General features: G+C 43.9%; 1 protein-coding gene and 1 non-coding gene across 2 annotated transcripts; one reads left to right on the forward strand and one right to left on the reverse strand.

The window, feature by feature from the left end:
• Positions 1 to 5,010, forward strand: LOC148115615 (uncharacterized). Its single transcript, XM_087885084.1, has 3 exons — positions 1 to 150; positions 1,590 to 1,706; positions 4,546 to 5,010. The coding sequence occupies exons 1-3, from the start codon at positions 99 to 101 to the stop codon at positions 4,722 to 4,724; spliced, it is 348 nt and encodes a 115-aa protein (XP_087741210.1). The 5' UTR covers positions 1 to 98; the 3' UTR covers positions 4,725 to 5,010.
• Positions 5,011 to 12,538: 7,528 nt separating this feature from the next.
• TRNAA-UGC (transfer RNA alanine (anticodon UGC)) lies at positions 12,539 to 12,611 on the reverse strand. Its single transcript has one exon. It is a non-coding gene; the product is annotated as a tRNA-Ala (tRNA).
• Positions 12,612 to 14,756: the final 2,145 nt, after the last annotated feature.

A 14,756-nucleotide genomic window follows, 5' to 3' on the forward strand; every position in this document is an offset into this window, starting at 1 on the left:
GATGGACAGGTCTGTGCAAAAGAATCTGATCTGGATCACACAGATTTTCCCTCCTGTTCAGCCTCATCCCTTTTGCCAAGTCGAGCATCTGAGCAAGAATGAAGAAGGTGCTTCTCTGTGGGTTCTTCATTCTGCTTTCTTCCACCCTGGGTAAGTTGGAAAAAACCCCTCAGCTCTTTCCTAGCCTTTAAAAAGAGAGCGGAAAAAAAGAGACAGGTGGATGTGAAGCAGTATCCTGAAAAAATAAAATATACCACTATGGATGTTTGAACATATCCAGTTTGTTGATTTGAATACTGAAGCATAACAACTAACCTAATCATTATTCAAAATTTGAACACTCATACATTTTAACAGTTTAATATTAACTGTTTAAAAAAGGAGCCCAATTTCTATTGTACTTCCGAAAAAGCAAATTAGAGGAGGCTAAATTGATGAACGTGTAATTCTGGACAGAAAGAGTAAGAACGGAACATTATAAATTTGATCCCTGTATTATTTTGGGCTGGCCGTACGTGCATAGCAGCCATTTTGTAAACCAGCAATTCCCCTTCATGGGAGAGATTCAACCTAGAAATAAGGAGGGATTTTCTGACAGTGAGAGCAATCAACCTTCAGAAGTTGTGGGAGCTTCATCACTGGAGGCTTTCAAGAAGAGACTGGACTGTCATCTGTCAGAAATGGTGTAGGGTCTTCTGCTTGGTTGGGGGTGGGGGGTTCGTCTAGATGACCCACAAGGTCCCTTCCAACTCTGTTAATTGTGTGAGAACACCTTGGCCTTCCTCAAAAGGGCAATTTGCTCAACCAGCTCAGAAAGATCCCAGGTGATGGGAGTACAAACACGAACACAAACAATTTACACAGTCGGTTTCATACAAGGCATTTAAATGATGCAATCACATTGGCTGATCTGTATTTAGTCACTTACATTTCTAACAAGTGGAAACTGATCCGTACGTTTACCTTTGTACATGCTTATAATATTGGCTTTTCCATGTTTCTCCTGCTTGAGCAAGAGGTGGACTAGAAGACCTCCAAGGTCCCTTCCAACTCTGTTATTACGTTATTCCTGTTATCTTCATCAGCAGATTTGCAGCTTCCGTCACACCCAAACTGCACTTTTGCAACTGTAGCTTATAGTATATTCTGCTGTTCCAGATAAATTTGCATCCTAATAAATAACTTTGCATCCTAATCATAATATATGAAATGTTTCTGAAGTCCACCTCCAAGCCACATGAGCCTGATTTGGCTAAGGCTTGACCACTGTAATAATCTAAATGCCTCAAGAATCCCCCAAGTTCTTTTGGGCTGACCCATTGTTTGTACAGATCCATAGTGCTTTGAGAAGGAAGGAAGGAAGGGAGGGAGGGAGGGAGGGAGGGAGGGAGGAAGTGATTGTAAACTCTTAAGTAATTCTTCTTGCCAGCTGTTGCTTTCCAAAACTTTAAACAATGAAGTAAAGTTGGAAATAGGCACTAAATCTTTTAACAGTTTAAAACTTTTTTTTTTAAATCACACTCTGAATTTTGTATGAGAAGGAAGCAAAGATTTTCTGAAACTGCTTTTGCTCTCTTTCGTTCTTGCAGCCCATGGAATCACCTGCTATAGCTGCACGGCACAGTTTAAAGACAGATGCCAGGGGAGAGCAGTAAAGTGCTATCAAAACGTTGATCGATGTGTGACAGAATCACTGTACTCACCAGGTAAGATTCCAGCACACCCAAACATGATTCTTGTTTAAGAGCTTCAGCCATAACCAGTGGAGGGATTCAATTTTTTTTTACTACTGGTTCTGTGGGCATGGCTTAGTGGGCCTGGCAGGGGAAGGTTACTGCAAAATCCCCATTCCCTCCCGATCAGCTGGGACTCGGGAGGCAGAGAATAGTTGGGGGCGGGGCCAGTCAGTTCATTAAATGGCATCATGTAACTAACAGGAAGCCAAATCAGGACCCACAAAGTGGGCAGAACATGGCAAGGCCCATGAATCCCCAGACCAGCATTATTTAGATCTGGTGAAGTTTCCAGAGGTCTTTCACGGGATCTCTGAACTTCAGGGCAAGACTTTCATGACAAGTTCATTGATGTTTCTTCAATAACATCCCTTGAGGAACATGTCATCTGATCATAATCTCAGGTATTAACGTGTGTTATTAGATGTGGGTCTGTCTATATGACAACTCGAGGCTGTTAGCTCGCTGGGGCAGGCCTTCTCGCCACCACCATTTCCTTGCAGGACATGTCAACACTGGAAATTTGCTGCTGGGATAACTCGCTGCGGGCACTGGATGGAGAACCAGGTGAGCGATCGAACTGTCAGAGGGGGGCGGTGGTAGGTTGACTCTGGCCCAAATGCCAAAGCGGCAGTTTGGCTGCAGTGGGGGATGGGACAGCACCAAGGAGGGGGGTACTTCCCATTTTGACTCCCTCACTGCCACCATTGCCTTGGCTTCACCCCGAATGGGCAGTTTGGCTGCGGCGGTGTGACAGCAGTAGGCAGACCTTCTGCCACTCTCTGCCAGTTTTTTTTTTTCATGCTGCTTCTCTGCCAGTTTGTTTTTTTAAAGTGCCACTGCCACATTGCAAGGTTTCTGTTCCTTGCACAGTGGCAGTGGCCTCTGCCAGATTTTCTTTTTTTGTGCCATGGCTCTGCCAGTTTTCTTTCTTTCTTTCTTTCTTTCTTTCTTTCTTTCTTTCTTTCTTTCTTTCTTTCTTTCTTTCTTTCTTTCTTTCTTTCTTTCTCTCTCTCTCTCTCTCTCTCTCTCTCTCTCTCTCTCTCTCTCTCTCTCTCTCTCTCTCTCTCTCTCAGAATTGGTGTAATGTGGGTGTATCTAGGTGCACCCACAATAGCTTGTACAGCTGCATTCTGGACCAACTGTAGTCTCCAAACACTTTTCAAGGGTAACCCCATGTAGAGCACATTGCAATAATCCAACTGTGAGGTGACAAGGGCATGAGTGACTGTGAAGAGAGCCTCCTGATCCAAGAAGGGTCGCAATTGGTGCATCAGGTGAACCTGTGCAAAGGTCCCCCTAGCCACAGCTGTCAGATGTTGTTCCAATCTTAGCTGTGAGTCTAGGAGGACACCTAGATTGCGAGCCCATTCTGAGGAGGACACTTTCTCTCCCCCCAGGACCAAGGATGGACAATTGACATAGTCTTTAGGAGGTAATACCCACAGCCATTCGATCTTGTCTGGGTTAAGTCTGAGCCTGTTGACTCCCATCCAGGCCCTCACAGCCACTGCTGCTCTACAACGAAAAAAAACCTTGCAATGTGTGGTGGCAGTGCTTAAGAAAAAAACCTAGCAAATCTGTTTCACTTTTAAAAAAACTGGCAGAGCAGCAGAAGCCCTGCCCACCACCCACACACCACCACAGCCAAGCTGCCAACACAGGCAATGGTGGCAGTGAGGGGGTCAAAATGGGAAGTGCCCAGTCTAGTGCCATTCCATCCTCTGCTGCAGCCCAACTGCCGGTTCAGCATTTAGGATGGAGTCAACATACCTCCACCACCCTCTGACAGCCCGCTTGCTCACCTGCCTTCCTGCCTGGCTCTCCATCCAGTGCCCCACCCATCCCTGCCCCCGGCTGCTCACTCACTCGCTTGCTTGCACAGCTCTCTATCAGGTGCCCATAGTGAATTTCCAGTATTGATGTGTCCTGAGAAGAAATTGTGGTGCTGAGTTGGCAGAGGGGACTTGGCGGTGGTGAGAAGGCCATCCTCAGCTGGCCATGCCAAGCTAGCAGCATCAAGTTGTCCCACTCTGATTAAATGCTATGGACACTTTCTCTTGGCTCAGCATTCTGGAATTTCACTGCATTTCCCATTATTCTCCATCTAGTGCAGGGATGGGCTGCTGGGGGTTTGCCGGGGTTTGGGAGAACCTCTAGATGAGATTCTGTGCAGTTCAGAGAACCCCCAAATCCTCCTCCTGGCTGGCCCTGCCCATCCCGCCCCTCCCAAAGTCCCCAATTGGCCCATTTTGGATGCTGGTAAGTGCAGGGTGTGCATGGAGGCTCAGGGAGGGCAAAATATGTGCCTACTAGAAGTTTGGGAAGTTCAGAGGGCCTGTAGAGCCTGCGGAGGCCATTTTTGCCATCCTGGAAGCTCGAGGAAAGCCTCTGGAGCCCAGGGAGGGCAAAAAGCCCCCCCCACCCCTTGATGCATGAGGCCAACTAGGCCACCATGGCCACACCCACCCTGCAACCAGGCAGAGAACCCATTGCTAAAATTTTTGAAGCTCACTCCTGATTTAGTGGTAGAGCTCCAGCAAGTGATGAAGGCCAACCCATTCTCTATTGACAAGCCGTCCTGGTGGTACACAAAATGAGGAAGCAAATATTTTCTTGGGGCTAGGACATTTGAATTCAATCGAGTGAATGCAGGGTAAATTAACCTTGAGAACTATAATCGTCTTATTTGGGTGCCAGACTCCTTGGCTGGGAGCCACTGTCTGTTTTTGCTCAGCAGGCCTTCAGCTCCCATCTCTTGATCTTCTTGTCTCTCCCTGACTCACAGTTCTTTTTTTTTTTCCTTTTAAAGATGGTGTATTTCAGGGAGTCTACGCTCGTTGTGCTATAGGAGATGACCATAGGAGATGTGGCACTACTCTCATGTTTGCAACGGAAATTCAAGTTGTAAATTGTTGTTACAGTGACAGGTGCAATGGGAGGCGTTCACCTTTTCCTCCACCTAAGTGTGCCAAGCCTGCTTTGGGGTGATGAGGGAAATCAGCCTGCCATTCCTTCATCTTTGCAGCCTTCTCCTTCCTTGATCTTGAAGAAATCACTACTATCTTACTACCCATTTGGGACATATTATGATTTACCTTGATTGTCTCATTTTGTTCCTTATCCTCGTGTTATCCACATCATTTGGAGTTAAACCCATGAAGTGACTGTGCATGACGATCTATGATTCAAAACAACTGGAAAATACAGGCCGGGGAACTCTATTATTATCCCAAAGAGGACAAATGCAACAATAAATATATATTCTGAGCAATGCAATTCTATCACTTCTTTTCTACACATTCCCCAGTGTCTGAGCAGCTGCCTTTCTTTATCCATTGGTGATCTTCATACCAGTGGTGGAATTCATTTTTTTTTTTACTACCAGTTCTGTGGGTGTGGCTTGGTGGGCATGGCAGGGGAAGGATACTGCAAAATCTCCATTCCCTCCCTATTCCAGGGGAAGGTTACTGCAAAATCCCCATTCCCACCCCACTCTGGGTGGTTTTTGCTGGTTCTCTGAACTATTCAAAATTTCCACTACCAGATCTCCAGAACCTGTCAGAACCTGCTGAATAGCACCCCTGCTTCAGACCCTGAGAGTAAAATCATATCCATATTTGCATTTATAGTGGAAATTGCTTTTTGTGTTCAGAGTAGATGACTCCTACTGCTAGGGAATCAGATTAAAACAAGCTGCTAATGAAAGAACAGCACCACAGCAAAAAATAACATCAAACTAGCAGGACTACCACACAATAAAAAACACAGAAGTAAGAAAAATAACTACCTTTAAAATATCTCAGTTTTTAACATTCTTAGGAAGTGAAAAAAAAAATCCATCTGGCACAAAAGAGGACAAGTTCAGCATCTCTAGAGAGCACACTCTATGCTTGGGTGCCATCCAGTGGTGGAATTCAAATATTTTTAACAACATTGTTGATTAACAACATGAATTTATACTCCGCTCCCATGATCTGTGTTTCTCCTCTCCAAACACATATGCATTAATTAATAGCTAAAGCTCTTACAGAAAAAGGATCCCATCAAATCTGTACATCGACTACTATGCTGACTGCATAAAAAATAAGACCCACAATCAATCCCCCAACATCCAACCCTCCATCACCCAAAACATCCACCCAACCATTATCCAAAACGAGGAAAGCATGCACCTAACTTCCTCAATACCAACCATTACTGACCTCAAATGCAACTAATAAACGCAAGAAGCATTGTTAACAAAATGCCAAACTCCTCCTCTTATTAAATACTGCTACATTTGACATTATATTTGTCTGTGAAACATGGCTAAATTCAACCCTCCCTGACTCCATCATCACAGTAAGAGACTATCATGTTTACTGGTCTAATCATGAAACCTGCAGAGGGGGTGGAGTAGCTATCTTCTACAAAAAGTCACTAAACCTAAAAAATTGTTGCACATGAACTCACTCTTCTGGAAACTATCGTCTGCGAACTGTCCTTAAACACCACACGTCACTTCTTACTATGTTACAGAGCCCCAGACTACGATATCGCACATGCAAACAAGTTAACTTCACTACTAACGTGGGCAGCCTCCTGCCCATACCCTCTCATCTTTCTTGGTGACCTCAACCTACCTCTTATTAATTGGACAATAAACAAATGTACAACTGAACTCATTCATACAACCCTATACAATGCTGTTATAAATCTAGGTCTAGATCAACTAGTGACTAACAACAATAGACTCAACAACTGTCTCGACCTCACCTTCTGCAACAGCTTAAACTCAATTTATGGACTACAAATAAAAGAACCCTTTTCCAACAGTGACCACAGCATGATTGACTTTTGTCTCAATATACGCCCTTACAAAAATCACCAAAATAATGGGATACCCAACTACAACTTTAAAAAAGCCAACTATGATCTTGTAGACACTGACCTCTCATCCCTTGATTGGCAAATTCTATTCTCTGGCTGTTACACTGCCAAAGACCATTATAACATTTTCTTGCTCGAAATCAATAGAGTTATTAAACTATATGTACCACTAATCACCACCAAAACCAGGAAAACCAAATTACCCATATCAATAAGAAAGCCCCAATTAAAAAAAACCCCTCTGGTGAAAAAACAAAACTGGATATGTAGCTAACTTTAAAAGCCGCTACCAAATTATATGCCACCAAGTAAACACTGAACGCACCAATTACTACACCAAACAAGAAGAGAACCTCCTGTGCATGAAATCCAACCGCGCTTTCTATAATTTTGTAAACAACAAACTTAAAGACTCAAGATCAACCCCACACCTAAAAGGACCTAATGGTAAAGAATGCAATGATGAAGCAGTTAAAGCAAACCTTTTCAACACATTCTTCGGCCCAGTCTTTGTAAACAGCAATGGCTCATTCCCTAGTTGTACCACAAATAACTACAACGATCTAACACAAATAGATTTCACAGAAGATAACATTGGGAAGTCACTACGCAGACTAAAACCATCTCTATCTATCGTACCTGATGGACTATGTGCATGCTTCATAAACAAGCTGTCTATTGCTATAGCATAATCCTTGAAAAATCCTTCAGGACCATCTCTCTACCCAAGCTATTGTCACTAGCCACGGTCATCCCTATCTTCAAAAAGGGAGACCCCAGCCTAGTTGAAAATTACAGACCAATCTATTTATGAAATAAACAACCTACTCTCTAATAAACAATTTGGTTTCAGAAAAAATTTATGCTGTAATCTACAACTTCTACACTGCAAGAATATATGGACTACAAATCTCAAGAGCCTTGATAGTACAGTGGTCTAAAGCACCCTGTTATTAACACCAGCTGCCTGCAATTACTGCAGGTTCAAATCTCACCAAGGCTCAAGGTTGACTCAGCCTTCCATCCTTTCTAAGGTAGGTAAATTGAGGACCCAGTTTGTGGGGGCAATAAGCTGACTTTGTATAAATATACAAAAGTATGAAGGCTATTGCTTAGCGCATTGTAAGCCGCCTTGAGTCTCCGGAGAAGGGCGGCATATAAATCAAATTAAAAAATAAATTAAAAAATTAAAAAAAAATCTCGGTCAGGCAAAGCAATAGATGCAATTTATATAACTTCTGCAAAACCTTTGATTCAGTGGTACATGACAAACTGCTTCTAAAACTAAAATCTTATGGCATCTCCAGACCCCTACATAATTGGATAGCTGTGTTCCTGTCAAACAGACAACAAGTGGTCAAAATAGGGAGCACCCTATCAAATGCTGCACCTGTTAATAGCGGTGTCCCGCAAGGCAGCATTCTAGGACCAACACTCTTCATACTATACATAAATGACTCGATTGCAGAAAATATGACTTCAGCAACAGAGTGGTCAATGCCTGGAATGCACTACCTTACTCTGTGGTTTCATCCCAAAAACCCCAAAATTTTAACCTAAGACTGGCCACTGTTGACATCACCCCATTGCTAAGAGGTCTGTAAGGGGCATCCATAAGAGCACAGCGTGCCTAGTGTCCCTGTCCTAATGTTTCCTCTATTTGTATCTATTTTATGTATCCAATCCATGCTTATACTTATTACCTAATACGTTCTTGACTAAACAAACAAACAAACAAACAAATAAATAAAATCATCTCTTCAGGCTAAGCAATCACCCAACATTAGGGTGAACTCCCCATCAGTTTAAGAAGACCACATGGAAAGTACAATGATAAGTCCCATGCAGTGAGACACGTGCAGATCTGTAGATTGGGGAAACAAAACAATCACTTCGTAAATGTATGGCACAACATAGGAGAACAAACCCATCAGGACAAGATTCAGCAATCCATATGCATTGAAAAAGACAAAGACCACACCTTTGAAGATAGCAAAGTCCACATTTTGAACAGAGTGGATCGCTGGTTTGAAAGGGGTCAAAGAGGCCATCTATGTCAAAACTGAGCAGCCCTCTCTCAACAGAGGGAGAGGGGATACAACATTATCCAGTCTCCAGGCTACAACACAATCCTTTCAGCAGTTCCAAGAAGGTTCCACACCCATTTGAACTACTTAGGTGACCTTGAAATCACAGATAACCTTCCAGGGGGCCTCAATGACTCACTAAAAGAATGCAAATGACCAGCTATCTGCAAGGAGTATAAATCTTTCCATTCCCCACCATCCATCCAGAGCTGAAGAAGCTTCTTGGATGAAAAGCGAAACGTCTTCAAGGAAACACAATGTTCAGTTGCCTCTTCGGGAAAAAAAAAACACCTTTGGGATGACCACATGGAAAGAAACTTGGAGGAGGTGCAGAAAGGGGGTTGAGAATGATTTTCTAGGGCTGGATCAAAATAAATGATAATAGCTGGAGAATGCAAGCATAGATCCTGCTACCTCTTGCTTGCTAAGCAAGTGCTCTACCATTTGCTCTAATTCCTCAGTTGTCTGATAGCACTCTTGCACAATTTTGCAAGAAAGAAAGGGAAAAACTAAGATAACCTGCAGAAGCCAAAAACAGAAGTTTGGTGTTCCATATTGAGAGTGGGTCAAATTCATCTACATTAATGGAAACTTGTAGATCAACATACCTGGAGCTTCAAAAGGATGCCTAAATTTCCACTAGGAGCCATCCAGGCTGCCTCGTGTGAGTAAAACCTCCATCTAAAATGTGTCCTTTCTTCCTAGGAGCTCTTTCGTATTTGAAGGACCACACGCAAGAAAGATACGTATCGGAATGGAGAAGATGGATTGATTCCATTCAAAATAAGTATCAGACAAGAAAATATCAAATAGCTTATGAATGAATGTTAGTATTAGAAGTATTTGGTTATTTGTAGTGGAGTTAAGGTTTCAGTGGGGGAGGCAGTACTTTGAGGATAAGTAGATTAATCTAGTTTATCTTTGAAAGAAGCGGTTGTGAGGCCCCTCCTCAAGAAGCCCTCTCTGGATCTGGCTGTTTTGGCTAACTATCGTCCAGTCTCCAACCTTCGCTTCGTTGCGAAGGTTGTTGAGAGTGATCTGTCCCCGTACCCACACACACACACACACAGCCAGTCGAGGGTTAAGGAAACACTTTGGAACGCACCCAGTTCTTATCTCCCACTTGGCAGCGATAGACACACCGTCTGCCAAGTTACTTTATTTTCAAAGTAAACCAGAAAGACAAAATACTCAAGAGTCCAAATGTCCGACACTTTAAATCTTTCTCTCAGCAGCTCCGGACGAGGCTTTAGTGACTATTCAAGGTTTGCTTTGTTCGTCACAAAAGATCCTTGACCACCACCCTCTATTATATAGTCTCTGGGGTGTGGTCCAGTGACTCAGTTCTAATCCCTAGCACGCCTCCCAAGCTGCTGCAAACGTTTATTACGCCTTCGGAGGCGTGCGTCCAGGAATGATGTTTCATTATTACTTTGATTCGAATCAGCTGTCTCCTCTCCCTCGACCGGCACTTGAGACAATGCCAGAGGGGAGGGGCCTGGAGAGGGAGGCCTGGCTGACTCCTCTTCCTCATGCTCGGAGCTTTCTTCCTCCGATGGGACAGGCTCAGAGGGCGGGGCCACAACAGAGAGTGTGGTGGCGCAACAGCTTCCCCGGTACCTGGATGAAGCTGTCTATCTAGACCCGCTCCAGTCCGGCTTCCGGCCTGGGCACAGCACGGAAACAGCATTGGTCGCATTGGTGGATGATCTCTGGAGGGCCCGGGATAGGGGTTGCTCCTCTATCCTGGTCCTGTTAGACCTCTCAGCGGCTTTTGATACCATCGACCATGGTATCATGTTGCACCGGTTGGCGGGGTTGGGGGTGGGAGGCACCGTTTTGCGGTGGTTCTCCTCCTACCTCTCTGACCGGTCGCAATCTGTGTTGACAGCGGGGCAGCGGTCGACCCCGAGGCACCTTGCTTGTGGGGTGCCACAAGGGTCGGTCCTCTCGCCCCTTCTGTTCAACATTTATGTAAAGCCGCTGGGTGAGATCATCCGTGGCTTCGGGGTGGAGTTCCATCAGTACGCTGATGACACCCAGCTGTACATCTCCACCCCAGGCCACCCCAATGATGCCCTTGAAGTGATGTCCCAGTGCCTGGAGGCCGTGTGGGCCTGGATGGGGAGAAACAGGCTCCGACTCAACCCCTCCAAGACCGAGTGGCTGTGGCTTCCGGCGTCCCGATATAGCCAGCTGATGCCATCGCTGGCTATTGGGGGTGAATCACTCGCCCCCACGGAGAGGGCTCGTAACTTGGGCGTCCTCCTGGACGCACGGCTGTCTTTAGAAGATCATTTGACGGCCGTGGCCAGGGGGGCTTTTTATCAGGTTCGCCTGATACGCCAGTTGCGCCCCTTTCTAGATCGGGACTCCCTACGCACAGTCACTCAGGCACTCGTCACTTCCCGCCTGGACTACTGCAACGCTCTCTACATGGGGCTCCCCCTGGGGTGCACCCGGAGGCTCCAGCTGGTCCAGAACGTGGCCGCGCGGGGGATTATGGGGGCGACGAGGCGCTCCCACGTGACACCTCTCCTGCGCGAGCTGCACTGGCTCCCGGTGGTCTTCCGGGTGCGGTTCAAGGTGTTGGTGACCACCTTTAAAGCGCTCCATGGCTTAGGGCCGGGGTACTTACAAGACCGCCTTCTGCCACCAATAGCCTCCCACCGGCCAGTACGCTCACACAAAGTGGGCCTCTTCAGGGTGCCGTCCGCCAGACAATGTCGGCTGGCGACCCCCAGGGGGAGAGCCTTCTCTGTGGTGGCGCCCACCCTCTGGAACAACCTCCCCCCAGAGTTACGTACAATAACAGACCTCCGGATTTTTCGTCGGGCCCTGAAAACCCATTTATTTCAACTAGCTGGGCTGGCTTGAGTCAAATTTTAAACTGATTTTAAATTGGAATTGTTTTAATTACGGCCAAAATATTTAATTATTTTAAACAGTTTTTAGATTTTGTATGTTTTGTATGTATGTCTTGTTTTTACTTTGGCTGTTCACCGCCCTGAGTCCTATATTGGAGAAGGGCGGTATAGAAATTTAAACAAACAAACAAATAAATAAATAAATAAAATCTAGTTTATGTTTGATTAAATGAAATATGTTGTATTTTGCTCTGGGAAGTCGGGGGGGAGGGTGGGATGAAGGGGGGGAAAGGGTGGGGGAACATGGGGGGGGGAATTTCTGTATTTCTTTTTTGTAAAACTTTTCAATAATAAAAAAAAAGATTCCTCCTCCTCCCACTTTTTCTCACATGGAAAGTGAGCCCAGTGTCAATCCCATTTTTGAATGTCTTGAGACAATTAGAGAACTGTGACTTTATACAAAAGAAGACCTTAATAGAATTGACAGAAAGAAGAAGAGAGAGCAGAGGGTTGATGTGGAGATCAGGTGGAAAACTGCCAACTTGGTTGGAAGAATGGGTTAAGCCAGGGGTGTCAAACTCACATCATCACAGCGGCATCATGTGACCTGGTGAGATTCTTGTACTGAAGGTGGTAGACAATAAAATGACTGAGTTTAGCTCTTCATGTGTGGCTTTGATTATTTGCTGTGACGGCCTCCTGCAACCCTCTGCCAGTGGAAATGGAGCTTGGGAAGGCCGTGAGCAGCCCTCCCAAACTGTGTTTTCGCTGGCAGAGGCACTGTGGGCCAGTCCTTCACTGTTTCCAGGGCAGCCCCACGGGCCAGATCTAAGCACCCTGCATGCCAGATAAAGCTCCTGGGCCTTGAGTTTGGCACCCCTGTGCTAGGTCATATCTAAAAAGAGATTTGTGAGAATGATTTTATACATGGATGGCAATGAAGGAGATAAAAATGGCCAAAATAAAATAATCACGTGACTGGAGAATGTGGGCATCGATCCCACCACCTCTTGCATGCAAAGCAAGCGCTCTACCATATGAGCTAATTCCCCAGCTCCAGCTACCCTTGACTCACCAAACTTCAAGAATTCAGAAAGCAGAAACTAAAGAGATTTTTTTTTTAAAAAAAATGTCCAAGTAACCTGGCAAAATGGAGCAAAAGGTTGACTAGCACAAAGCAGCCATTGCTCCTGCTATCTCTTGCATGTAAAGCAAGCACTCTATCCTTTGAGCTGATCGCACTACATCCTAGTAGTTCTGCTCCATCATTTCTCAAGAAAGAGCCACCTAGAGGCTGTTATGCAGAATCACCCAGGGTGGACCCACCAAAAACCTTTCTTTTTTTTTTATTGCAAAAGTTTTACAATTACATTTTCACCCCTTTTTTCACCCCCCCACCTCCCTCCCCAAACTTCCCATCCTCCCTAACCCTCCCTAACCCTCCCCCCCCAGACTTCCCTATTATGTACTCATAACTAATAACACTGATATATAAGCTTGAACCCATCCCTCCCCCTGTATAATTTTTCCTCTTTGTCTCTTTACATTAAAATATTTCTAATACATTATTTTCAAATAAAAGCTATTTGGTACTTTCTAGTTTGATATTTATTCTGAACATAATCTATCCACCTTTTCCATTCCCATTCATAAGTCTCTTGTGAACAGTCTTTTAAATATGCTGAAATCTTCGCCATCTCTGCAAAACTGGCCATCTTCAAAGTCCATTCCTCGATAGTAGGCAAAACTTCATTCTTCCAGTATTTACCTATCAACAATCTTGCTGCTGTTATCATATACAATATCAGTTTTGTTTCACCCCGTGTAAAACCCTTAACTATACCCAATAAAAACAACTGTGGAGAAAATTGAATTTTTTTCCTCAAAACATTCTGCATGACCCACCAAATTTTTATCCAAAAAGCCTTAACTTTCCTACAGGTCCACCAAACATGATAATACATAGCATCCAAACATTCGCATCTCCAACATTTTGGCTGAACATTAGGGTACATACATGACAACTTTTTAGGATCTAAATGCCATCTGTAAAACATTTTATAAAAATTTTCTCTCAGGTTTTGCGACTGTGTAAATTTAACATTCTGAACCCAAATTTTTTCCCAAGTTTCCAGCATCACTGGTTCTTCAAAATTCTGTGCCCACTTACTCATACAATCTTTAACTAATTCCGTTTCTGAATCTCTTTCTAACAAAACATTATAAAGCCTTTTAATATGCATTGGACCTTTCTCTCTTATATGTCTAACCAATTCTTCCTCATGCAACATAATACCAGTTTTTTGGTCCTCTTTCCATCTCAGTTGTAGTTGATTGTATTGTAACCAAGTTAAATTAAACCCTTCATCCAACAGTGTCTGTAATATCTTCAGCTGCCATCTGCCCGCATCTATGAAAAGAACCTCTTTATATAAAAACCCCCCGAGTGACATTATATTTGTATTCCACAAAGTATGACCAAGATCCAGCCATAGCGGTATTTTGTAATCCCATTTGAATCGGTGCTTCTTCCAAACTCTCATCAAAGAGTCTCTAAGTATATGACTTTTAAATACTTTATCTACTTTATCGTCGTAAAATAAATAAGCATGCCATCCAAATTCAAGATCAAAACTTTCTACATTCAATATTCCAGTCTTTTTACTTCCAAACCAATCACTTGTTAAAGTTAAAGCTGCTGCATCATAATATAACTGTAGGTTTGGGAGTTTAAGGCCTCCTCTTTCTGGAACATCTTGCATAATTTTCAATTTCACTCTCGGCTTCTTCTCGTTCCAGACAAACTTATTCACACCAGACTGCCAAACTTTCAGTTGTTTATCACTTTTAAGCACCGGAATCATTTGAAACAAAAACAGAAATCTTGGCAAAATGTTCATCTTAACTGCTGCTATTCTTCCAAGTAAAGACAGTTGCAGCTTTTTCCAAGTCTCCATGTCTTTCTGAACCTCTCGCCACAACACCTCATAATTATTTTGAAACAATTTCATGTTTGATTCTGCAACCTGAACTCCAAGATATTTTACCTTAGGTACAATTTCAAAACCTGCCCTCCTTTCAAGCTCATATTTACGATCTTGTGTCATATTTTTAACTATCATTTTAGTCTTTTTTGAATTCAGTCTAAAACCTGAAACTCTACCATAGTCTTGTATAATGTCCTTCATCAGGATTGT

This window comes from Pantherophis guttatus, chromosome 2, assembly GCF_059756535.1.
Source record: "Pantherophis guttatus breed Tessera chromosome 2, ASM5975653v1, whole genome shotgun sequence".
In the NCBI taxonomy this organism is placed as follows: Eukaryota; Metazoa; Chordata; class Lepidosauria; order Squamata; family Colubridae; genus Pantherophis; species Pantherophis guttatus.

Excerpts from the sequence above, each read along its gene's own strand:
- LOC148115615 (XM_087885084.1), top strand. The coding sequence starts at position 99 with ATGAAGAAGGTGCTTCTCTGTGGGTTCTTCATTCTGCTTTCTTCCACC. Across the intron at positions 151-1,589 it reads TCTGCTTTCTTCCACCCTGG|CCCATGGAATCACCTGCTAT; the intron begins GTAAGTTGGAAA and ends TCGTTCTTGCAG. Across the intron at positions 1,707-4,545 it reads AGAATCACTGTACTCACCAG|ATGGTGTATTTCAGGGAGTC; the intron begins GTAAGATTCCAG and ends TTCCTTTTAAAG.